The 25,367-nt window shown below is 43.7% G+C and overlaps 2 protein-coding genes across 3 annotated transcripts; both read left to right on the forward strand.

Moving 5' to 3' along the window:
• Positions 1 to 364: 364 nt before the first annotated feature.
• ccdc93 (coiled-coil domain containing 93) lies at positions 365 to 8,727 on the forward strand. Its single transcript, XM_055871870.1, has 22 exons — positions 365 to 671; positions 845 to 958; positions 1,116 to 1,210; positions 1,307 to 1,418; positions 1,514 to 1,612; positions 1,757 to 1,813; positions 1,949 to 2,049; positions 2,484 to 2,520; positions 2,766 to 2,867; positions 2,977 to 3,027; positions 3,280 to 3,366; positions 3,493 to 3,609; positions 3,740 to 3,876; positions 3,996 to 4,077; positions 5,683 to 5,757; positions 5,865 to 5,936; positions 6,086 to 6,194; positions 7,292 to 7,374; positions 7,484 to 7,521; positions 7,635 to 7,719; positions 7,881 to 7,994; positions 8,165 to 8,727. The coding sequence occupies exons 1-22, from the start codon at positions 588 to 590 to the stop codon at positions 8,219 to 8,221; spliced, it is 1,908 nt and encodes a 635-aa protein (XP_055727845.1). The 5' UTR covers positions 365 to 587; the 3' UTR covers positions 8,222 to 8,727.
• Positions 8,728 to 8,833: 106 nt separating this feature from the next.
• On the forward strand, positions 8,834 to 20,372 carry LOC129816897 (zinc finger protein 654-like). 2 transcript variants are annotated; one of them, XM_055871868.1, is made up of 13 exons: positions 8,834 to 9,156; positions 10,053 to 10,198; positions 10,351 to 10,432; positions 10,530 to 10,665; positions 10,770 to 10,972; positions 11,092 to 11,228; positions 12,143 to 12,284; positions 12,387 to 12,668; positions 12,920 to 14,146; positions 14,256 to 15,025; positions 15,231 to 15,638; positions 18,245 to 19,203; positions 19,610 to 20,372. In XM_055871868.1, the coding sequence occupies exons 1-13, from the start codon at positions 9,034 to 9,036 to the stop codon at positions 19,612 to 19,614; spliced, it is 4,620 nt and encodes a 1,539-aa protein (XP_055727843.1). In that variant the 5' UTR covers positions 8,834 to 9,033; the 3' UTR covers positions 19,615 to 20,372. The 2 variants fall into 2 exon arrangements, with proteins under 2 accessions (XP_055727843.1, XP_055727844.1); XM_055871869.1 differs by lacking the exons at positions 8,834 to 9,156; positions 10,053 to 10,198; positions 10,351 to 10,432; ... (1 more) ...; positions 10,770 to 10,972; positions 11,092 to 11,228 and adding an exon at positions 11,947 to 11,975 and having other exon boundaries at positions 19,610 to 20,371.
• The last annotated feature ends 4,995 nt before the right edge of the window (positions 20,373 to 25,367 follow it).

The raw sequence follows: 25,367 nt of genomic DNA on the forward strand, positions 1-25,367 counted from the left end.
GTAACCCGCTCTGTAATGGTGTTCTTTTAGACAATGGTGAATCTATTCTTTGTAACAAAAAGCATACTTAAGACAGAGGCAAATGGGAATTCGAACACAGGTTTTTAAATGTGAGTGTTGTAGTGTTCTCTTTCTCTCTCTCACGCACGCACGCACGCACGCACGCACACACACACACACACACACACACACACACACACAAATCTCAGGTTGTATGATTTTGTTGTCTCCAAGAAGATTGACAACCCTGTTCAAGTGAAAGATACTGATGTTGAAAGGATTCAGACCTAGATCTTCATCTTGTGCACGAGTAGACTTTCCCATGGAATCTTGAGTGGCATTAGCTTCCTCCACTGGACAAAAGTGGTATTGCAACTTTTAGAACAGTTGCATCGCTTCAAATGCACCATTCGTGTTACCTCAATACTCACTTTATCAACTCTCTCATCACTCTACTGTGGCCGTGGTACAGTCGATATTTAGCTGAGGTTACCCTACTTGTTGTATAGAAATCGTAAACACAATTTCTCACGGAATGACCAAAGTCATATGCTTCGTCATGTGACTACACACCACACCAGCCCAACATGGCGGCCACGTCTGTTTTCCAGAGAGTGAGAACAGGGTCGAAAATAGGAGCTCAATATGATCAAGAAGGAAATCTTATTCAGGTAACATAATTAAATGTTACGCTGTAGTCTTTCGTTTTTCCAAATATGGTGCGGTTTGTTTCATAACAATACAACATTGCAAGGTAAACATGGCTGGGTTTGCCAGTTAGCTACGTTAGCTAGCTCACCGTTTGCTATATAAACCAACTGATGTTAGCAACTTTGGCTTGCAGGTTGAAACACGGGAGGACGAGGAGCAGAGTGTCAAGCTAGCAGAAATCCTGGAACTTCTGCTTGCTGCTGGATACTTTAGAGCCCGAATCAAAGGACTGGGACCTTTTGATAAGGTGAGTATTAACAACTTACGTAGGGGTGGCCAAGGCCAACACTCCTCCTTGTTAGCTGCAGACTCCTTTCGATTCCCGGTATATCATCTCCTTGCTACCCTGTAAATGACACATCCATATTTCTTAGTCCACTTCCCTGAACCATATTTTGTAATAGGTGGTTGGAGGGATGACATGGTGCATTACAACATGTAACTTCGACATTGATGTGGATCTACTGTTCCAGGAAAATTCAACTATTGGACAGAAAATGTAAGTAGTTCACAGCCAGCATTATTGTGTTTACTGTTAGTGATGTTGCTGGACCAGTGTAACTGATGTATATTGACCTTGTGTTTCTCATTGCAGAGCTCTCACAGAGAAAATAGTGTCTGTTCTACCCAAAATGAAGTGCCCTCACCGCCTGGAGCCCCATCAGATCCAAGGGCTGGATTTCATCCATATATTTCCAGTGATACAGGTGTGCATTCCTAGACATTAGAGTTTTGTAGTAGAATACTGCACTTAGTTTGTGATCTCATGTCTGATTCATTGCCTATGTTGTATGGTATTCAGTGGCTGGTGAAGAGAGCCATAGAGACGAGGGAGGAGATGGGAGACTATGTGAGGGCCTACTCTGTCTCTCAGTTCCAGAAGACACACAGCTTTCCTGAGGTGAGCACTGTTATAGTAGGGTGGCTCCATGGCAGGGCTATTAAACTCCAGCGCTACTCATACAATTTCTAAGTGCAACGTTCTGAACGTTTCACTGAATAAACCCGTCTTATGCACCCTGTCTGTATTGTCCCTCCATCCTAGGATGAAGACTTCCTGCAGAGAAAGGAGAAGGCTGTGAAAGCAGTCCTAGATGTATCGGTGAGTGACTCGCTGACACGTAATTTCTGGGTCAAATTATCCCATGTCCCTTCACAATACAGGCCCCCCTTGTTATAGTATAAAAACATTAAAATCACACATACAGCATTTGTTTTTCTCCTATGGTATTGACAGGAAGTGTATAAACCTCAGAGAAAGTACAAGAGACAGGTTGAAGCAGGAGAGCTGCTGGATGAAGAGTCCAGGGTTCACTCCACCTTGCTGGAGTATGGAAGGTATGCTACCTCACTCTTTCTTTTTCTCGCTCTCTTTCTCCGTATTCAGTTCTTCATATCCAACTTTCTCCACAGTTCATGTCATTTTCACATTGATTATCAGAACCAATGTGATCTCATCCCATTTGATAATTGTGTTCCTTCCATTTTCCTATCCTTTTCCTGCTTATCATCCATCCTTGTATTAGAATGTCAGATTACCTTCTGTAAGTATGTAAATGGATTCGTTCACTGCAGGGAGTGCTTTTCACATGAATGCTTGTTATGTGTGTTTGAATACAGAAGAGAGTACAAAACACTTAAAATAAGCATGTAGTCTGTGTGTGTGTGTGTGTGTGTGTGTGCGCATGCATGCATGTGTTAATGTGTTCCTTATAATGTACCAGTATATTAACAGTGATTTAATATAAGCACCTATTTCTCCTTGATTTTAGACGATATGGATTCAGCAAGCAGACAAAACAGAACAAGGTGAGCCTCATTGAAATCGCATCAAGTTACAAAAATCTCTTTCATCCTTGACGTGAAGTTAATTGTAGAATTCTATGAATTGAAAGCCTAACACTACAGCCTTCTACAGAAAGATACATACAGGGACAGTAGGTTGATCATTACAGGGATGGAGACTGGTGGATTTATAGGTGTTCTGTCAACTGTAGCTGTAGTAGAAAGTGAAACCTTCATAATGAAAGATGGTTTCCCCCTGTTCCTTACAGACAGAGGATCGGAAAGCCTCGTTGACCCCGGGCTCTCAGGCCACTCCCCAAGGGATGACAGAGGTGTCACAGGAGGAGGAGGACCTGCAGGCAGCAGAGGAGGTGAGGTCACGTCCCACGTGTATCGCTCTAAACCCAACCGTAGCCACATGTCCAATACTTCATGAATGCATCCCTCTGTATGATGATGTCCTGTCATATTTCCTCTCAGATGCGCATCAAAACACTGATGACCAGCATGGCTGCCATGGCGACTGAGGAGGTAGGCACAACTTTAGTTCTTCTCTTTGCCTGCGCCTTTACTGTGTGGTTGATTTGTGTCAAGTTTTTTTTATTAATGTTTGACATCAATATATTGTGGTCATGTGTGGCTGTTGGTAGAGCATTGCGCTTGCAACGCCAAGGGTTGTGGGTTAAATTCCCATTCAGGCCACCCATAATCATGCATGACTAAGTCTCTTTGGATAAAACGTCTGCTTTATGCCATATATTATTGCATTGTGTTTGCCTGCAGGGGAGGCTAACAGCTAGCACCGTGGGCCAGATAGTTGGGCTACAGTCTGAGGAGATTAAACAGATAGCATCTGAGTACGCTGAGAAGGTAAGCGACTCTCACATCAGGGCTCACTTAAATGGTTAACTGCAATCAACAGGTTTCTGTCATATTTTAAAGGATAAGTCAATGCCACATTGTGTAGTTAATTTGTTCCCACACACGCATTTCCAGCAGTCAGAGCTGTCTGCAGAGGATCGTCCAGAGCGGTACGGGCCAGTCCAGCAACACCGAAGATTGGTGACCTCTCTAAACAAACAGATCCAACAGAAAACCAAGCAGTTGGAGGAGGTGAGGACTGGACTCTGAACTTTACTGTACTTTATTGTGAAATAGCCATGTATTTCTCTAATGGAAGGATACAATGCTCTTTCTTTTAGTGACAGAAGTAAATAAAAGTATGTATTTTGTGTATTTTCAGCTACAAGCCAAGCGCTTGGAGGTAAAATCAGGGTGTGAGCAGGCTAAGAGCAAACTGATGGAGGCCACAGAGCAGACAGAGAGACTGGAGAAAGAGCTGAGTGCCCTGGAAGAGGCTGAGGGCCAGGCTGATACTGGGTGAGTACTGCACATGCAGGCCAACCATTGGGCATTCATTCAGAGGTTGTTAGTATAGAAAAACCCTGAAATTACAAATGTGCTTTGGACATTTCTCATCCTCCCTGTGTGTACCACAGTCTGTTGGAGAAGCTGAGGGCTCTGGTAGGCATGAATGAGAACCTAAAGCACCAGGAGCAGGAATTCCGAACACACTGTAGAGTGAGTCTGCACACTTTCCCTAATACGTCATAATAGTCCATATGACTTGTTAGACATACTTCATAGATGTACAGTTGAAGTCGGAAGTTTACATACACTTAGGTTGGAGTCATTAAAACTCGTTTTTCAACCACTCCACAAATTTTTTGTTAACAAACTATAGTTTTGGCAAGTCTGTTCCAGAAAATGATGTCATGGCTTTAGAAGCTTCTGATAGGCTAATTGACATCATTTGAGTCAATTGGAGGTGTACCTGTGGATGTATTTCAAGGCCTACCTTCAAACTCAGTGCGTCTTTGCTTGACACCATGGGAAAATCAAAAGAAATCAGCCAAGACCTCAGAAAAAAAATTGTAGACCTCTGGTTCATCCTTGGGAGCAATTTTCAAACGCCTGAAGGTACCACGTTCATCTGTACAAACAATAGTACTCAAGTATAAACACCATGGGACCACGCAGCCATCATACCACTCATGAAGGAGACGCGTTCTGTCTCCTAGAGATGAATGTACGTTGGTGCAAAAAGTGCAAATCAATCCCAGAACAACAGCAAAGGACCTTGTGAAGATGCTGGAGGAAACCGGTACAAAAGTATCGATATCCACAGTAAAACGAGTCCTATATTGACATAACCTGAAAGACCGCTCAGCAAGGAAGAACCCACTGCTCCAAAACCGCGCTTTAAAAAATCCAGACTACGGTTTGCAACTGCACATGGGGACAAAGATCGTACTTTTTGGAGAAATGTCCTCTGGTCTGTTGAAACAAAAATAGAACTGTTTGGCCATAATGACCATCGTTATGTTTGGAGGAAAAAGGGGGAGGTTTGCAAGCCGAAGAACACCATCCCAACCGTGAAGCACGGGGTTGGCAGCATCATGGTGTGTCACGGTGTGGGGGTGCTTTGCTGCAGGAGGGACTGGTGTACTTCACAAAATAGATGGCACCATGAGGAAGGAAAATGATGTGGATATATTGAAGCAACATCAGTCAGGAAGTTAAAGCTTGGTCGCAAATGGGTCTTCCAAATGGATAATGTCCCAAAGCATTCTTCCAAAGTTGTGGCAAAATGGGTTAAGGACAACAAAGCCAAGGTATTGGAGTGGCCATCACAAAGCCCTGACCTCAATCCCATAAAAAATCTGTGGGCAGAACTGAAAAAGCGTGTGTGAGCAAGGAGGCCTACAAACCTGACTCAGTTACACCAGCTCTGTCAGGAGGAATGGCCCAAAGTTCACCCAACTTATTGTGGAAGGCTGCCATTTAAATTGTTTAACTTGGGTCAAATGTTTAAGGCAGTGCTACCAAATACTGAGTGTATGTTAACTTCTGACCCACTGGGAATGTGATGAAAGAAATAAAAGCTGAAGTTAATCATTCTCTCTACTATTCTGACGTTTTAAATTCTTAATATAAAGTGGTGATCCTAACTGACCTAAAACAGTGAATTTCTACTAGGATTAAATGTCAGGAATTGTGAAAAACTGAGTTTAAATGTATTTGGCTAAGGTGTATGTGAACTTCCGACTTCAACTGTATTTGATATATTTCACTAATTTTCTGGTAAGAGCACCACAAATAATATGGAGTGCTATTTGATTCCAGGAGGAGATGGTTCGCCTGCAGCAGAACATTGAGAACCTGAAGATTGAGTCAGGAGATGATACGGAGGATGAGAAGGTAGCACACTGTCCCTGAGAGGAGCCCTCACAAGACCAGCTAACTCTTCTTTGTCTATGTGTAACTCTCTCTCTCTCTGTCTCTCTGTCTCTCTCTTTGTCTCTCAGGAGAGGAGTCAGCTAATAGAAAAGCAGTACAACACAGACAGAGAGAAGCTACAGAAAATCAGACTACTGATGGTAAAATCTCCAACACACACTGCTGGAGCAGGATTAATTAATGCTTATTCAGTTTGAATTGGGTTAGGCATTTTGTTTGGATCATGCAAATAGTGGTCCTCTTACCACTTCCATTATTTGCTAATGACCTGAGGTCTACTCTCTGATAGGCTCGTAGGAACCGTGAGATTGCCGTCCTGCAGAGGAAGATAGACGAGGTGCCGAGCAGGGCAGAACTGACCCAGTATCAGAAAAGGTTCATTGAGCTCTATGGCCAAGGTGGGTGTCTTTGCCTCATCCTCTGTTTTTTGGCATATTGTTTAACAAATTCTTGCATCAAACGCAGTTATAGACAGTGTACAAAACATTAGGAACACCTTCATAGTATTGAGTTGCACCTCTTTTGCCCTCGAAACATCTTAAATTCGCCAGGGCATGGACTTTAGACAAGGTGTCAAAACTGATCCACAGGGGATGCTGGCCCATGTTGACTCTAATGCTTCCCACGGTAGCTTCAAGTTGGCTTGATGTCTTTTGGGTACACACAGGAAACTGTTGAGCGTGAAAACCCAGCAGCGTTTCAGTTTTTGACACACTCAAACCGGTGCGCCTGGCACCTACTACCATACCTTGCTCATAGGCACTTAAATCTTTTGTCTTGCCCATTCATCCTCGCAATGGCACACATACACAATCCATGTCTCAATTGTCTCAAGGCATATATAATAATTATTTAACCTGCCTCCTCCCCTTCATCTATAAGAGACCATAGATGGATTCACCTGGTCAGTCTGTCATGTTTTATACACTGTGTATATCTTTTGTGTTTTCAAGTTTATTTGTCATATGGACAGGATACACATAGTATACACAGTCCAACTAAATGCTTGCAGGTTCCCTCTCGTTAATGTGACAACAATGAGAAATAATAAAAGATAAGAATAAAACTTACTAAGTAAATGAGCTCAGTAGAATATAATTTTTTTTTTGCATAAGTATAAATATAGGAAGGCACTCATCAATTTACAGTACAATATTTGCACGTATCGGGGAAGGGTGACTGGATGGCAAGTGTTTAAAAGGTGCAGTATTTAGCAATAATAAATAAGTCTAGTAGCAGCAGTCATGATGTATATGTACCATGAATGTATATGTGTGGTTGCATGTGTGCTAAGGGGCAGAGAATCAGTGCAGGTGGTCAGTCCAGTTCAAGGGTTCAGCAGTGTGATGGCTTGTGGATAGAAACTGTCTCTGTGCCTGTTGGTTCGAGACCCAATTCCGTCTGCCCTGCGGTAAGGGAGTGAACAGTCCGTAGCTGGGGTGTGTGGCTTCCTTAATGATGCTGTGTTAATAATGTTTGCTTTTTCGTCCTTTAGTTTCAGCAACACATAAAGAGACCAAACAGTTCTTTACCTTGTATAACACATTAGATGACAAGAAGGTTTACCTGGAGAAGGAGGTAAGAGAAGAGGGCAAACTATCTCAATCAATTTCATAGAGCCATTGCAGTTGAAATCAGCGGTTTACTCATCATAGTCATCCTCCTCTGTATTGATCTGTTTCTTTAGGTGAACTTGCTGAATTCCATCCATGACAACTTCCAACAGTAAGTATTGTCACAATTAACCCTCTCTAAACCTATCCTGCATTTGGTATTATGGGTAATGGAGTCCAGCAGATTTACTTCCTGTCCAAGCTGTGGTTTTCTGTCTTGCTCAGGGCGATGGCGTCTTCGGGGGCCAAGGAACAGTTCTTGAGACAGATGGAGCAGATAGTCGAGGGAATCAAACAAAGCCGCATCAAGGTAACCATTTATTATTCTCTTTACTGTCTACTGCGTAATGACAGCTTTCACTGAGCATGCCAGGTGCTCACCCCCTGGCCCTAGTGACACATAAATTAGACAGCGATGTGGAAGTGGAAAAAAATTAAGCAGAGCATATTGGTAATGTGATGTGTGTACAGATGGAGAAGAAGAAGCAGGAGAACAAGATGAGGAGAGACCAGCTGAACGATGAGTACCTCGAGCTGCTGGATAAACAGAGGCTCTACTTCAAAACTGTCAAGGACTTCAAAGAGGTGAGGCCTGAGAGAAAACAGTGCTGGGTCTGTACAGTAAAACAAAGGATCTAGTTAACTGTTTTATGAATGTATTTTATTGTAGTCTCCCAGAGCTGAATATTGTTTTCTAAACTGTTAAAGAAGAGAATCACTGAGGTTGTTTACTGATCCAATACTCTTTCTTACAGGAGTGTCGGAAGAATGAAATGCTGCTATCCAAGTTGAGAACCAAGGGTGCTTCGTAACTCAAATAATCTCTTATTGTTTATAAAAACTAATCTCAAAACAAATCTCATCAGTCAATGACTTTGTCTTGCTGTCTGCATTATGTATTCTCCTCTATTGGAGGTCATCATTGTTTTGTCTTATTCTGCCTATTGTGCTTTGAGATTCCACGTTTATTTGCAGCATGTGGTTAGGGATGTCACTCGTGGCAGGGCAGGGGGATTCTTGAGAGAGGGACATTAACTGCCCTGTGCACTGTGACATGAGGAATGTTCGCTCTACTTATGTGCCAATTACCTGTGCCTGGCCCCTGTGGCGTTAGCCATTGCAGTAGACCTAATGTTGTAGATAGGTACTCTGTGAAATCCCAAGTGTGCAATTGGCACTAACGTGCAGGGCTATCTGTACAGTTGTATTCATTAGCTTTCTCAGATGTTGATTGAGTGTAACAGTGCAGAATGAGGCATGGTTGACACTGTTACTAAACTACAGCATTTCAAATTAATAAATGCTATGCAGAAATATGGTTCACTTTTATGCTGACAATTTTTTCAACCAAAATCAAATGTTTTACCTGTGTCTTATTCTCTTGTCTATCCTTTCCAACAGTTTACTATCAAGTTGGCACTTCCAACTTGATAGTAAACTTGATAGTTGAACAGATTTCCTGCTGTTCAATTCCTGATCATTTCAGAAGCTACATTTAAAATGCCTTATCTTAATACAACGGGATGTAGCTTTAATCCAATCAAAATCCAGGATATGAGTTGTTGTAGTAAATCAATGTACCCGCTAGTTGGTTCTTTGATAGGCGCAAGGTGAACAAGCCAGTATGGCGGAGGAGGAAAGTGATTTGGAAACAGACAGACTAGAATTGAAACTGGAGACTTTGTACATATACTCTAACGACAACTGTTCAGTACAAAGCAAAGAATATTGCTCTGAGTTTTGTAAGGTAAGCTAAACCGAGGCAATTTCTGGTTTTATCTGGGAGAGAGGCAAGGAGTAATGTGCTTCCGCCAAGCTAACGTTAGCTAGCTAGTTAGCCAGTTGCTCATCAGTACAAAGCCAGGTACAGTAGCCCAGCTAACTATTTAATGTCAGTAGCTAAAGTAATTATCTAACTTAATAGTTAAAAGCTACATATACTAGCTAGCATTAATAACAAATTCAGTCAACCCACGCCGGCCTATAGTTACTATTTTATTTAGCTAACTTAACTAGCTAACTTTAGCTTGCTAACGTTCCTATTCCAATGTGAAGTTGCAAGCTACTATAGTCAACTAGAATTACTAGCTAGCATGCAAATGCAAAACTGTTTGCCTATTAGTGTGAAGTACCGTTAGTCTACTTATTGTGTCTACTAGATAACAAACTGGAATAAATTATAGCTAAGGCTCTAATACGTTTTTCCTCGCTAGCATGCTAAACCAGTGTTTACATTTAGCCAGTTGGCTAATGATAGGCTAGCTAGTGCAGCTGTCGCATTCAATATAATATCGTATACTTGTTTGCAAAGAGAGCTAACTAGTTAGCAAGTTGTGTTTAGCACCCAGGAGGACCGGTTGAAATCTGCAACTATCTAGCTAGCAACACGCAATGAGCCCCAATTCCACCTAGCTACCATATAACGTTCCACGACACTTCACCGAAGCGTTCCTGTGACATTTGGCTTCAAATTCAGATAGCTAGCCAGCAGCCACACAGGTCTGCGCAGATCTCTACAATACCGCACCTGGAAAAAGGTTGATCATATCAGTATTCAGGAACCACATAAAAAATAATCTGGACAGGAATTTGTATCTGAATCACACTCCCTGTATCTGTCGGACTGTCTCTCTCCCTGTCAAGCTGGTGGAGGAGCATACAGAGAGATGGCAGGTGCCGCTGCCCCAGCTGAAGGTGCTGCGGACAGCTCTTACCTGCTTCACCAGAGCCACTGCTGCCTACCCCGATGACTGTCAGCATGTCAGTTACGCTCTCAGCAGTCTGGCCTTGTAAGCACTTATTTATATGGTTCTTACACTTTCATGCAGACTCAAACTGTACTGTGTCGACTTGGATATTTATTTTCTACATTGTACAATCCTGCATGACTCGTCTCTAAAATCGAGCTGAACTGGCCCAATTGCATATGTCACATTTTCAGGAGCTTCTTTGAGCTGATGCTGTTCTTCGGTAAAGAGGAGTGCCAGGAGGCCCCCTTGAAGGACATACTAGCCTCTTTTCAGGTGAGGCCAACCGTGATGTAGCCTATTTGTTCATACAGAGTGAAACCATGCTGATCCATGTGGTGTGTTAACATGAGTCTCATCTCCTCCTCTGTAGGCCTGCCACCGCCGCCTGCTGAGACACAGGAATGTCTACCTGCTACAGGTGAGGCAGGTGATCAAAGATGGCGGCCCCTGGGAGAGACCCACTCTACAGGCCATCCTGAAAGATACAGTCCTCACACAGACAGAAGGTACCTTCACTACTTTTTTTAGCTTGTGAGTTCTCTATGCATTTCTTATTCTCTCTCATCTCCTCACTCTCTGCTCTCAATTTCCCTCGCTCTCCCCGGTACAGTGGAGAAGTATCTGAGCTCGGAGAAGCCAGTGTTCTTTGAGCTGCGTGTGCGATACCTGCAGGCCTGTGAGCGTGTGCAGGAGGCCATGGCCCTGGCTAAGAGTTGTCTGGAGCACCCAGAGGTGGGGAGGCACCTTTTCTTCCACCAGGCCTACCTCACCTGCCTGTACAAGGCCTCGCTGCATGAACACCTGCTCAAGGAGGTACAGTCACTACCTAGAACTACCTTTCACTGTATCTTCAGACAGACTCTCTAATCAGAGTGGACTGAAAGACAATAAACATAATCGGAGAGGATTCATGGATGTGTTTCCTCCCTTAGGTGGCTGAGATAGATGGCAGAGACGCAGTAGAGATAATCTGTAACGCAGAGAGCCAGGAGAAAGAAGAGCTGCTGCTGTCTCTTTGCAAAGCCTTTCTCAGTCAACAGCTAAACAATGGAGACATGTACTACATCTGGTCAGTAACACTGTGATATATATGTACTACATCTGGTCAGTAACACTGTGATATATATGTACTACATCTGGTCAGTAACACTGTGATATATATGTACTACATCTGGTCAGTAACACTGTGATATATATGTACTACATCTGGTCAGTAACACTGTGATATATATTCTACATGTACTACATCTGGCCATTAACACTGTGATATATATGTACTACATCTGGTCAGTAACACTGTGATATATATGTACTACATCTGGTCAGTAACACTGTGATATATATGTACTACATCTGGTCAGTAACACTGTGATATATATGTACTACATCTGGTCAGTAACACTGTGATATATATGTACTACATCTGGTCAGTAACACTGTGATATATATGTACTACATCTGGTCAGTAACACTGTGATATATATGTACTACATCTGGTCAGTAACATTGAGATATATATGTACTACATCTTGTCAGTAACACTGTTATATATATATATATATATATATATATATACATACTACATGTACTACATCTGGTCATTAACACTGATATATTTTTTTATTTCACCTTTATTTAACCAGGTAGCAAGTTGAGAACAAGTTCTCATTTACAATTACGACCTGGCACACAGGCAAGGCCATATATATACTACATGTACTACATCTGGTCATTAACACTGTGATATATATATACTACATGTACTACATCTGGTCATTAACACTGTGATATATATATACTACATGTACTACATCTGGTCATTAACATTGATATATATATATATATCAATATATACACTACATCTGGTCATTAACACTGTGATATATGTACTACATGTGCTAAATCTGGTCAGAGCTCACCACTTTAAACAGGGCTCCATGATAACACAGTATTGTAACATAATATAATGTTGCGTTGATACAGGGATCTGGTGTTCCTGTGGAGCAGACTGCACCTCAGGGCCCATCCCGCTAAGCAGGGCTTCCTGTCTGAGTGTCACCAGCTGATGCTCTCCGCCATCAACACCAGAGCCATCTTCCCCTTCATCAAAGTCATCACAGCAGAGGTGGGTGTATAGCCAACCACCATCAAGTTTACCTTGATTTAGAAACTTTGTTCTGTCATTTACGCAATTCAATGTAACACATTGTTCTTATTTCTTTGCCAGATGGGTAGTGAGGGAGTGCCGCTGTGTGTGGAGCTGTGTACTGCAGCGTTGCAGACAGACCTCCAGTCTGACCCTGTGACGCGCAGCCTGTTGTGTAAGACCATTGCCTTCCTGCTCCCCCGCGACCTGGAGGTGTGTCGCCTCTGTGCCCTACTGGTGTTCTGTCTAGAGCGCAGTGTGGAGGCCTACAAGACCGTGTATCTGCTCTACACACACCCAGACGAGGAGCCACACCCCCTCCACACCCCTGTCAAAACCAACATACGCTTCTATATCTTACAGGTCAGAGAGGCACCGGGTAGCTTGGAAATATGATGCCAAAGACTTTTGCTCAATTGCTAAATACGGTATCTAGAAAATACAGTAGGTTATTGAAACATATACTTTGTCATTAAAAAAATACTTTTCTCTCTTGTCGAAATGACATAACGATAGACTGTTGGCCTGTATTTTGACCTGGCATCCTCTCATTGAGGATGCATCTATTAATAATGTTATGTCTGTAACTGAAACTGTGCCTATCCCTGGTCCAGGTGCTGAAGGAAGGGCTGTTCTTCGACCCAGAGTTCTGGAACCTCCTGACCCTGAGAACCCACTGTCTGGAGCTTATGACTGACAAGGTCATGAGGGAGGCCCTCAACGAGGTGAAGGAGGAAGAGGAGTTGGAGCAGGTAGAGGAGGAGTGGATACCAAGTTACTGGATGGAGGAGGAGACATGCAGGATACACACAGACACCTCCCACCTCCAACCACACACTAACACAGCACTGGAGAACTCTGAGACTGCAGGGCAGGAGCATGAGGAGGGAGAGTATGGGGATGCTCCTGAGTCACAGACAGAAGACTTCCTAGTGAGGAGGAAGAGAAGGTGTAGGTCTGATGTTGACTATGCTGAAGACCCAGACATGAAGTACTCCCTCAGACACAATCACAGTTCTGAAAGCTCCACCAAGCTACCGGCCAATCGGCAGAGGGAATACCTGGCCAGACACGTGAAGAACAAGATCCTGAAGAGACGCGGCAGGAAACCAAGATGGCTGCTCCTGGAGATGACCAGACAGACGGAGAATGTGTCCCCGGGGAGAACAAGGGCGAGAGGGAAGGGAAGGGAGGGAATGAGAGAGAGGGGTGAGGGTAAAAGAGAGAAATGGGAAAGAGGAGAGTGTAAGAGTGAGAGATGGGAGAGGGGAAAGGGGAAAAGAAAGCAAGGGGACGAGGGTAAGAAAGCGAGGAGGCAGGGAAGGGAAGGTAAGAGACCTTACCGCAGAACAATACGTGGCATGGAGCTGTCCTTCCCTGAAAATGAAGTGCCTGTGGACCAGGTGGTGGTAGAGAATCGTGTAGAACCCAGTATTAGTGTTGCACTGCAGCACAGTGACGCGGAGAACTATGTCAACATGGGACTGCCTAATGGCCTACATGGTGAGAGACTGTTTGAGTATGAACCAGAGACAGAAATAGAGCTTTCAGAAGTAGAGCCTTCAGACATAAATCCTTTAGACTTAAAACCTTCAGTAGTAGAGCTTTCTGTTGTAGAGCCTTCTGTTGCTGAGCCTTCAGAAGTGAAGGTTTTCGAAGGTCCCAGTGAGCAGACCGACCCAGAGCTCGACGGCCCAGCCTTGGACATGGAGGATTGTCCACTAACACTGTTCCACATCTATGCCAAATCCTCTAAAGGGACAGATGCTAAGGAATTACAACCTTTGACGGAAGGTAGTGATGTCACAGCGTTGGAGGCGGGACCGGACTCAAACACTCAGGTTAGTGTTATCTGAGGCAACGTTGTTTTGAGAAATTAATAATTGATGCTTAGCTACTGCAACTGTCCTAAGAATATCACCTGTTAACAGCTTGTTTCTCCTACTCCAGGGTGAAGACACAAAGCCAGAAAAGGCTCCTGTCCGCTCCAAACACCTGCGCTTCCACTGCAATCACTGCCAGAAGCTCTTCAAGGGAGGCAACGTGGTGAGACACACCCTGGCCCACCTGAAGCTGAGGAAGACTAGGCTCAGCTGTGTCTTCTGTGGCAAACACTTCCAACGGTACAACCGTGCCAAGGAACACGTTCTAGAGCACGTAGAGGAACTGAGAACCACCACGCTCAAAAGTAAGATCAAACCTGCTGTCAATGGAGATGCAGAACCGTCGGAGAACGTTAATCAAGCTTCGGAGAACGAGACTAAACCCACTGAGAATGTGACAGAGCCCCCTGCTCTGACGGATCAGCCTCCCAAACCCAAACGTGTTAAAGCTAAGCCAGTGGTCAGCAAGCAGAGTAGAATCATTCAGAACCTGAGAAACCTGATCAGAAAGTCCCAGAAGTGGAAAACGGACACGGATAACCAGGTGCCAGTGGAAGTGAAGGATGAACAGGTGACTGTGAAGGATAAAGTGGTGATTGTGAAAGAGGTGGTGCCTGGGGAGGAGACTGAGGGAGGAGAGAAGAATGAGTGTGAAGGAGGAGAGCAGGAGGGGAAGCAGAAGCAGTACCACCTGTGTCCTGCGGAGGGCTGTGACAGCATCTTTATGAAGATAGGCCCATCAATGCTGAGACACGCAGTCAACTACCACATGGAGGATGCAGCTGTCCTGGAGAAGACCTTCCAGTGGGGGAAGGGGAAGTGCCAGATCTGCCAGAGGTAAGAAGGGTCTTTCTCCACATATTATTTTCCAGGTCAGGTGCGAAGGCACTCTGAACAACATGTAGGCCCCACCTAGACCAAAATTGTCAATTGGAACCAATAGAAACTCTAAGGTGGGCTGCAACTGATCTCTGTGGGGGCGGGGGGTTCTTACCATACAATGGTGTCATTTTATGTCTCCATCTTTTTTGTTGTGCCCCAGGCACCTGCTGGTGTTCGAGCACTACAGAGACCACATGAAGCTCCACGATGCTCCTCTGAAACAGGCGTGCCTCCACATGAGCTGTGGCCAGTGCTTCAAGACCTCCCAGGAGCTCAAAGACCACATGGACACCCACCGGCCACTCCAGGCCCCCTGTGGGTACTCCGGCTGTAGGGAGATCTTCTTTACCCTCCCCTCTCTCCACGGCCACGAGTGGAGACACTACACCCAGCCCCAGTCTAAAGATGAGCTGGAGCAGGGCGCTACCAAAGAGCTGAGCCCTGAGGGTGAGGCCTCCTGGAAACAGAGGGTTAAGAGCCATAATGTGACAGTGCACGGGTGGAGGGAAACGACTATTCCCAAATCCAGGCGCTCTGATCCTCATGTGAAGTGCATTTACTGTAACAGGTAAAATAGTGAGACTCTATATACTGCTGTCCAATGATTTTTATCACAGTAACATTTCAACCATGAGGTCTTCATCATGCTAGGCCTGAGACACGACTTGCAGAAGCTAGTGAGAACACCCAATTTTTACTGCTCTCCAGTATTAGGTTTCATCTGTGTCTGGGGAACTAGCCCATAGATGGTTTAGCCGGTAAATTAAATAACCCCCTATGGGCGATGTCTGTGCCCCTGTGGAAATCTAATTAGCATAATAACAAAATCCCCAGAAAAATCTGTTAGTTTAAGATAGAGATTTCTGCATCTCAAGCCACCACAACCTCCTATATAAGACTTCTGTATCTGTGGAGGAAGGTGATAGGGCTAGAGCTGTGTTTGTCAGACCATGAGACAACCCAAAAATAGGTCTTCTCACAAAATCGTCTGTAGCGTCCGAACGGTTTGGCCTACAAACTATGACCCCTCTATGATGAGACTCTCACTAAGGTGTTCCGTTTTGCTTTACGACCCCCACAAGTGTCTTGGGACTCGTCGGAAGTTGGTACAGCCATTCTGCCAACTTTTGTCTGTAGTGTCCGAACAGTTTGGGCTACACACTAATACGACCCCTCTGTGTAAAGGTGAGACTTTCACGAACACGTACAGTACCAGTCAAAAGTTTGGACACACCTACTCATTCCACGTTTTTTCTTAATTGTTTACTATTTTCTACATTGTAGAATAATAGTAAAAACATAACTATGAAATAACACATATGGAATCATTTAGTAACCAAAAAAAGTGTTAATCACAAAGTAACCACCCTTTGCCTTGATGACAGCTTTGCACACTTGGCATTCTCTTAGCCAGCTTCATGAGGTAGTCACCTGGAATGCATTTCAATTAACAGGTGTGCCTTGTTAAAAGTTAATTTGTGGAATTTCTTTCCTCAATGCGTTTGAGCCAATCAGTTGTCTTGTGACAAGGAAGGGGTGGTATACAGAAGATAGCCCTATTTTGTAAAAGACCAAGTCCACATTATGGCAAGAACAGCTAAAATAAGCAAAGAGAAACGACAGTTCATCATTACTTTAGGATATGAAGGTCAGTCAATCCAGAAAATTTCCAGAACTTTGAAAGTTTCAAGTGCAGTCGAAAAACCATTTAGCGCTATAATTAAACTGGCTCTCGTGAGGACCGCCGCAGGAAAGGAAGACCCAGAGTTACCTCTGCTGCAGAGGATAAGTTCATTAGAGTTAACTGCACCTGAGATTGCAGTCCAAATGAATGCTTCGCAGAGTTCAAGTAACAGATGTGAATCAGGCCTTCATGGTTGAATTGCTGCAAAGAAACCACTACTAAAGGACACCGATAAGAAGAGACTTGCTTGTGCCGAGAAACACGAGCAATAGACATTAGACCAGTGGAAGTCTGTCCTTTGGTCTGGAGTCCAAATTTGATATTTTTGGTTCCAACCACCGTGTCTTTGAGACACAGTGTAGGTGAATGGATGATCTCCGCATGTGTGGTTCCCACCATGAAGCATGGAGGTGGTGTGGGGGTGCTTTGCTGGTGACACTGTCGGTGATTTATTTTGAATTCAAGGCACACTTAACCAGCATGGCTACCACCGCATTCTGCAACGATACAGCATCCCATCTGGTTTGCACTTAGTGGGACTATCATTTGTTTTTCAACAGGTCAATGACCCAAAACACACCTCCAGGCTGAGTGAGGGCAAAAAAATCAAGTATTCTTTATTTAACGAGGCAAGTCCGTTAAGAACAAATTCTTATTTACAATGACTGCCTACCCTGGCCAAACCCTAAACAGGACGATGCTGGGCCAATTGTGCGGCGCCGTATGGGACTCCCAATCACAGCCGGATGTGATACAGCCCGGGATCAAACCAAGGTCTGTAGTGACGCCTCTAGCACTGAGATGCAGTGCCTTAGACCGCTGCGGCACTCGGGAGCTTCAAGGAGAGTGATGGAGTGCTGCATCAGATGACCTGGACTCCTCTAATCACCCAACCTCAACCCAATTGAGATGAGTTGGATCGCAGAGTGAAGGAAAAGCAGCCAACGAGTGATCAGCATTTGTGGGAACTCCTTCAAGAATGTTGGCTAAGCATTCCTCATGAAGCTGGTTGAGAGCATGCCAAGAGTGTGCAAAGGGTGGCTACTTTGAAGAATAAAAAGTATTTGATTCCATATGTGTTATTTCATAGTTTTGATGTCTTCACTATTAATCTACAATGTAGAAAACAGTCAAAATAAAGACAACTCTTGAATGAGTAGGTGTGTTCAAACTTTTGACTGGTACTGTACATGTCGGTTGTTCCATGTAGTGCATCTGTTATTCAATGTGTTTGTATGTGCTAATAGCAGTATAACCAAATAAACATTTGCATAAAATAATGAAAAAATATTGTTGTGGCGATACTTCAAGGAGTCTTAAAATTCTAAATCAGATAGCAAAATTATCCTTGGTTTGACCTTCTTTAAACAATTCCATATAGCTAAGTAGTACCCACCCCACCCCCTGCTCAATTTAGATAGAGCTTAGTCTTATGGGTTAAGGCCTGGTGAAAATGTTGTTGCTGATGTCCATATCTTTTTTTGTTCCAGGTACCTGTGGAACTACCAGCACTTCCTAGACCACATGAAGATCCATGATGATCCTCTAAAACAGGTGTGTCTCCATCAGAACTGTGGCCGGCGCTTTTCCAGAACCCACCTGCTCTGGGAGCACATGGAGACCCACCGGCCTCTCCAGGCCCTCTGTGGGTACTCCGGCTGTAGTCTGATCTTCTCTCGCCTCCCCTCTCTCCATGACCACGAGTGGAGGCACTACACTCAGGGCCAGCCTAAAGATGAGCCGATAGAGGAGCAGAGCGCTACCAAAGAGGGGCAGACTCTGGAATCAATCACCAACAGTAAAAACAATGACGGCCCTGTGGCGACTCCAGGCACTGGTGCTGTCACCAGACCTCCCAGTGACTGCACACACAAACTAATCAATGGCCATGATGGAGAGGACAAGAAAGCCCAAGCCCCTGAGACAGATGTCCCTGCCACCACTACCACTACCACCTCCCCCACACAACCCCATCCCAGTCTCGTCCAAAACCTCACTGAGCCAATGACCATGAGGGATGTGGACAATATCGTCACTTTGGCTCAGGTGATGCCTTGCGGAGAGGAACCAGTTATTGCGGAACATAAGACCTTCAAACCAGAGGATCCTTCCTACTTACCCCTGGCCAAAGCCCCCCTCATCCGCCCGCCCCCCTCAACATACCTGACCGAGGCAGCCCTCAGCATGCGCAAGCGCAGGAAACCCAACGAGGTCACTTCCTGCGGGGCTGGCAAGAAGAATAAGGCTACAGTAAAGAGGCGTGTGGTGGGGAAGAAGAATGCGTTGCAGAAGGAGGTGGCGGCTGAGAAGGAGGTAGAGGAGGAGGCCCCCCCTCAAAGACAGCGCTGCTCCAGGTGTTTCTCCTCTTTCCCTAGTCCAGAGGAACTGAAGAGACACCTCTCCCAAAACACCTGCTCCTCCCTCTTCAACTTTGACTCTGATGATGACAGTAAGTAGCACACATAGGGGATTTTTTTATATTTTTTGTTGGTATGTTAAAGCTTTATTCAGAAATTAAGGGAATTGGGTGGAGGGAAATTAAAGAAATTAGGTGGGGAGACAGGCGAGTGGAGGAAGGGTGGATGAACCCTGGTCTCCGGTGTGAGCTTGCACATGTGTTGCATGTGCCAGGGAGTGTTACCAATGCATCACGGTTTTGCACAAGAAATCTAAATTCTTACAACAGAATATTGAAAGGAAGAGTTTTGAAACGGCATCAACTTGGTCAACAAACATTTCCGCTTATTTGTAGCAGCTGCTTATATAAATAGCATTTGCATAGTGATGTGACACCTTTTGTTTGTAATGCAACTATTTGTTTATGTTAATATTTATTTAAATATTTTCCTTTCCAGGTTAGTGGTAAAGAGGAATGGGAGTGAAATGTTCTTCATGATGTTCAGAAAAATGTTTTGTTGGTGTTCGAGCACTACAGAGACCACACGACACTCCAGGATGCTCCTCTCAGAAAACAGGTGGAGACACTTGTCTATCTGTACTCTCTGAACTGGACCTAACACAGGCACTGTTAGCACCCAGTCGGCTCTGAGAGCTGTAGGGCCAGTGTCATGGCACACTATAATACTGGCAGCCGGTCACAAAAAATACAACACACAACTCTGGAGTAAGTGTTATTACCACAATACACTGTACATAGGTCCAGACCGGACAGTATTGCATTTCAGTCATTGCCACGACTTTGTTTCAATAAGTCTTATTTGCTTTAAAATCATAGTATAAAGAATCACACTAGGTTACTAATAATGTTTCAAAAGTACTTCTAATTATGTTCTGTTTGGCATACATTTTTGTTCAGTATTTTAACAGAATTTTTCTAATGACAAAAGAGATGGTTTCACAATGTATGAGAAATTGGTAATCTATGCATTTGATGACAAATATTTTGTAAAAGAGCATCAAAATTAATTTGAGAATAAAAATCACTGAAGAACCCATAATGTGATAAACGATGTGCACTTACCTGCATTGGTCGTTTATTTATATGTACTAATGTTGATATATTTATTAGGTTTGTACTTAATGTAAATATCCTTCTCAATTCAACTCTATTTTTCTTAAAGAAAAATGTATGACTTGTTTTCAATAAACAATTTACAGTATGAACCAAATAAGTGGTTAACTGCTGGTTATTTACTAACAAGTTAATACTATCTGTGTCAATAAGGGAGAGAATAACAACCAGTGAACTATAAGAAATTATTTATTTAAGATGACAAATTGCATAATTTCCATCTTAAAATGATTGCTTTAGTTTTTGTCCATAGTTCGATCCAGGCAAAAGCCATGACTGTTGATCTACAGGTTTGCATCATATATTTTTTTCTGACAAGTGCAAAGACGGATGAGTTGAGTTTAGGGAAGTAGAGTAGTGAGAGTAGACTGAGCTCTCCTTTTAGGGTTTGCTCCAGAGGTCAAGCTCATTGCAGTTACATGAACCACCACTAAAGCAGTGTCCATTACTGCTCCTGGAGCTACTGTAATCAAGGTCTTGTTAAGAAGCTCGAACAGGTATGGCAGGGCTAGAACAAAAGCTAGTAGTATGGAGTACTAGTAGCTGTGCCAGAACAGGCTCTGTGGTTAGGAGTAGTTGGAATAGGAGAGCTAGCTATAGATGTGGCCAGGGTCTGAAATTCTCTCTCAGGGTTAGAAACAAATTGGCTAGAGAACAGGGTCCTATCATATCCTAACTACAGGCTTCATGATCAGAGCATACAGTAATACATGCATCAAACAAACTAACACATTCCAGTTATTGTAACATGCATTTCAGTGAGTGAATGAGACACTAAAAGTAGTAACGCCTAGTAATAATTATAAACAGTATCTAGGGTTGGCTTTGACCAGTTGAGTTATTCCTCTCACTAGACTAAAGACTGTTTCACTAGAGGTACAGCAAGTCTCTCACAGACAGAAACCCAACAAAGCCAAACATAGGAGTGGGAGATGGAGCAAATGTTTACACTACATCAGCATTTCACATAAAAATAGTACAGTACACTCTGCAGGTCTGTGAATGGTACAGACAGTACATGTTACAGTGATATGTTTTCCAGATTTTGCTCACACAGGAAGTCCTCCTCCCATTGCAACATTGTGCAGCTGACCAGAGATAAAAACAAGTGCATTGTGTGAAGCAAGGGAGACACCACTCTGGTGTTGTACCGTGGGAGAGTTCTCGAAACAGATGGGCTTGAAGAGACAGTGCTGCTACACAGTACAAAGCTCTTTCTAGAGAGCAGTGTACTGACAGTGAACTGGTACCTGGCTATACATAAAGCAGCAAAATCTGGTGTGCATTAAACATTTTGGGATAAAAGTTTTACTAAACAGATATTTTTTTATAGATAAATAGTCAACTTTTTTATCTTGTTAGAAAATGTACAATTGTGTACAGTAAGTGTTCAATTGGATCATAGACACACATTGAATTATTCAAGCCTTCCTATCAGATACAGTATCAAGAAATATATTTATCATCAATGCTAAAATTAATTGATAATAAATAGGTGCATACTAAAATGCAACATTTGCACTTTAAATGCTTAAAATGGGCGACCCAATAAGATGAGGAAGTAAAACCAGGATAAAAGTATGCAGTGCATTCGGAAAGTATTCAGACTCACTTTTTCCGTATTTTGTTAAGTTACAGCCTTATTCTAAAATCTATTCAATAATTTTCCCCCCTCATCAATCTATACATAATACCACATAATGACAAAGCGAAAACAGATTCTTAGACATTTTTGCAAATGTATTAAAAATAAAAACAGGAATACCTTATTTACATAAGTATTCAGACCCTTTGCTATGAGACTCGAAATTGAGCTCAGGCGCATCCTGTTTCCATTAGTTCATCCTTATGATGTTTCTACAGCTTGATTGAAGTCCACCTGTGGTAAATTAAATTGATTGGACATGATTTGTCAGGGCATGTCAGAGCAAAAACCAAGCCATGAGGTCAAAAGAATTCAAATCAAATTTTATTGGTCACATATACATCTAGCGAAATGCTTATGCTTCTAGATCTGACAGTGTAGCAGTATCTAACAGGTAATATCTAACAATTCAACAACAAAACCTAATATCTAACAATTCCACAACAAAACCTAATATACACAATCTAGTAAAGGAATTTAAATATAAAATTATATGGATGAACAGTGACAGAGCGGCTAAAACGCAATAGATATTACAGTATATACATATGAGATAAGTAATGCGAGATATGTAAACATTCTTAAAGTGGCTTTATTAAAGTGACAAGTGTTCCATTTATTAAAGTGGCCAATGATATCAAGTCTGTAGGTAGGCAGCCGTCTCTCTGTGCTAGTGATGGCTGTTTAACAATCTGAAGGCCTTGAGATAGAAGCTGTTTATCAATCTCTCTGTCCCAGCTTTGATGCAGCTGTACTGACCTCACCTTCTGGATGGAAGCGGGGTGAACAGGCAGTGGCTCGGGTGGTTATTGTCCTTGATGATTTTTTTGCCTTTCTGTGACATCGGGTGTTGTAGGTGTCCTGGAGGGCAGGTAGTCTGCCCCTGGTGATGTGTTGTGCAGAACGCACCAACTTCTGGAGAGCCTTGAGGTTGTGGGCGGTGCAGTTGCTGTACCTGTCGGTGATACAGCCCAACAGGATGCTCTCGATTGCGCATCTGTAGAAGTTTGAGGGTTTTCAGTGACAAGCCACATTTTTTCAGCCTCCTGAGGTTGAAGAGTTCGCTGTTGCACCTTCTTCACCACACTGTCTGTGTGCGTGGACCATTTCAGTTTGTCGGTGATATGTACACCGAGGAACTTAAAACTTTCCAGCTTCTCCACTGCTGTCCCGTCAATGTGGATAGGGGGTTGCTCCCTTTGCTGTTTCCTGAAGTCCACGATCATCTCTTTTGTTTTGCTGACATTGAGTGAGAGATTATTTTCCTGACACCACACTCAGAGGGCCCTCACCTCCTCTCTGTAGGCTGTCTCGTCGTTGTTGGTAATCAAGCCTACCACTCTTGTGCAGTCTGCAAACTTGATGATTGAGTTGGAGGCGTGCATGGCCACGCAGTCGTGGGTGAACAAGGATTACAGGAGGGGGCTGAGAACGCACCCTTGTGGGGCCCCAGTGTTGAGGATCAGCGGAGTGAAGATGTTGTTTCCTACCTTCACCACCTGGTCTGCCCATGCTCTGAGGGCGCAGCCTTGCGAGTGTTAACACGTTTAAATGTTTTACTCACGTCGGCCACGAAGAAGGAGTGCCCACAGTCTTTGGTAGAAGTTTGTGTCGGTGGCACTGTATTGACCTCAAAGCGGGCAAATAAGTTGTTTAATTTGTCTGGAAGCAAGACGTCGATGTCTGCGACGGGGCTGTTTTTCTTTTTGTAATCCGTGATTGTCTGTAGATCCTGCCACATACGTCTCGTGATTGAGTCGTGGAATTGCGACTCCACTTTGTCTCTATACTGACACTTTGCTTGTTTGATTCCCTTACGGAGGGAATAACTACACTGTTTGTATTCAACCATATTTCCAGTTGACTTGCCATGATTAAATGTGGTGGTACGTCCTTTCAGTTTTGCGTGAATGCTGCAATCAATGCACAGTTTCTGGTTAGGGAAGGTTTTAATAGTCACAGTGGGTACAACTTCTCCTCTGCACTTCCTTATAAACTCACTCACCGAGTCAGTGTATACGTCAATGTTGTTATCTGAGGCTACCTGGAACATATCCCAGTCCATGTGATCGAGGCAATCATGAAGCATGGAATCCGATTGGTCAGACCAGCGTTGGAAAGACCTAAGCACGGGTGCTTCGTATTTAAGTTTCATGGTCACGGTCAGATTTGCCAAAAGGAAGGCGGGGGAGGGCCTTGTATGCATCGCGGAAGTTAGAGTAGCAATGGTCAAGCGTGTTACTCGCTTGTGTACTGCAGTCGATATGCTGATAGAATTTAGGTAGCCTTGTTCACAAATGAGCTTTGTTAAAATCCCCAGCTACAATAAATGCAGCCTCAGGATATATGGTTTCCAGTTTGCTAAAGTCCAGTGAAGTTCCTTGATGGCCGTCTTGGTATCCACTTGCAGGGGGATATACATGGCTGTGACAATAACGGAGGAGAGTTCTCTTGGGAGATAATACGGTCGGCATTTGATTGTGAGGAATTCTAGGTCAGGTGAACAAAAGGACTTGAATTCCTGTGTGTTGTTACAATTACACCATGAGTCGGTAATCATGAAACATACAGCTCCTCCCTTCTTCTTACCAGAGAGATGTTTATTCCTGTTGGCGCGATGCACTGAAAATCCTGTTGGCTGTACTGACTCCGACAGCATGTCCCAAGCTAGCCATGTTTCCATAAAACAGAGTATTATTGCCCAAGCGGGCACATGACAGCCCGCTTGGAGTTTACCAAAAGGCACCTAAAGGACTCTCAGACCATATGAAACAAGATTCTCTGGTCTGAGGAAACCAGGATTGAACTCTTTGGCCTGAATGCCAAGCGTCACGTCTGGAGGAAACCTGGCATCCTCCCTACGGTGAAGCATGGTGGTGGCAGCATCATGCTGTGGGGATGTTTTTCAGCGGCAGGTACTGGGAGACTAGTCAGGATCAAGGGAAAGATGAATGGTGCAACGTACAGAGAGATCATTGATGGAAACCTGCGCCAGAGTGCTCAGGACCTCAGACTGGTGCGAAGGTTTACTCTACCACAGGACAACAACCCTAAGCACACAGCCAAGACAACACAGGAGTGGCTTCGGGAAAAGTCTCAATGTCCTTGAGTGGCCCAGCCAGAGCCCGGACTTGAACCGATCAAACATCTCTGGTGTCATGACTTTCCTTCCTGGTTGAGGATCAAAGAGAGTCCCCAGTCTTATGACTTTAACGACCGGTCGTAAACTCTCTCTGGACCTGCAGTACTGAACAACGGAATCTGATGTGAGTAGAAAGATTGGGCAATGGAACATTAGTTTTCAAATAGAAACGTCTGGAATGGTTGGTTCAGATCCAAACAATAAATCCGGTCAAAAGTTTGTTTTCTGATATCATTGAGGACGGTATAACTAAATAACTGTAACTCTGAAAATATAAGTCCCAGTTATCAGATT

This window comes from Salvelinus fontinalis, chromosome 19 (assembly GCF_029448725.1).
Source record: "Salvelinus fontinalis isolate EN_2023a chromosome 19, ASM2944872v1, whole genome shotgun sequence".
Classification (NCBI taxonomy): domain Eukaryota; kingdom Metazoa; phylum Chordata; class Actinopteri; order Salmoniformes; family Salmonidae; genus Salvelinus; species Salvelinus fontinalis.

Bases quoted from the DNA above. Each gene is read 5' to 3' on its own strand.
- LOC129816897 (XM_055871868.1), top strand. From the start codon at position 9,034: ATGGCGGAGGAGGAAAGTGATTTGGAAACAGACAGACTAGAATTGAAA. The intron at 10,973-11,091 runs GTACAGTCACTA...TTCCTCCCTTAG, and splicing joins ATGAACACCTGCTCAAGGAG to GTGGCTGAGATAGATGGCAG. The intron at 12,669-12,919 runs GTCAGAGAGGCA...TCCCTGGTCCAG, and splicing joins TACGCTTCTATATCTTACAG to GTGCTGAAGGAAGGGCTGTT.
- ccdc93 (XM_055871870.1), top strand. From the start codon at position 588: ATGGCGGCCACGTCTGTTTTCCAGAGAGTGAGAACAGGGTCGAAAATA. The intron at 1,419-1,513 runs GTGTGCATTCCT...TATGGTATTCAG, and splicing joins ATATATTTCCAGTGATACAG to TGGCTGGTGAAGAGAGCCAT. The intron at 3,367-3,492 runs GTAAGCGACTCT...ACGCATTTCCAG, and splicing joins CATCTGAGTACGCTGAGAAG to CAGTCAGAGCTGTCTGCAGA.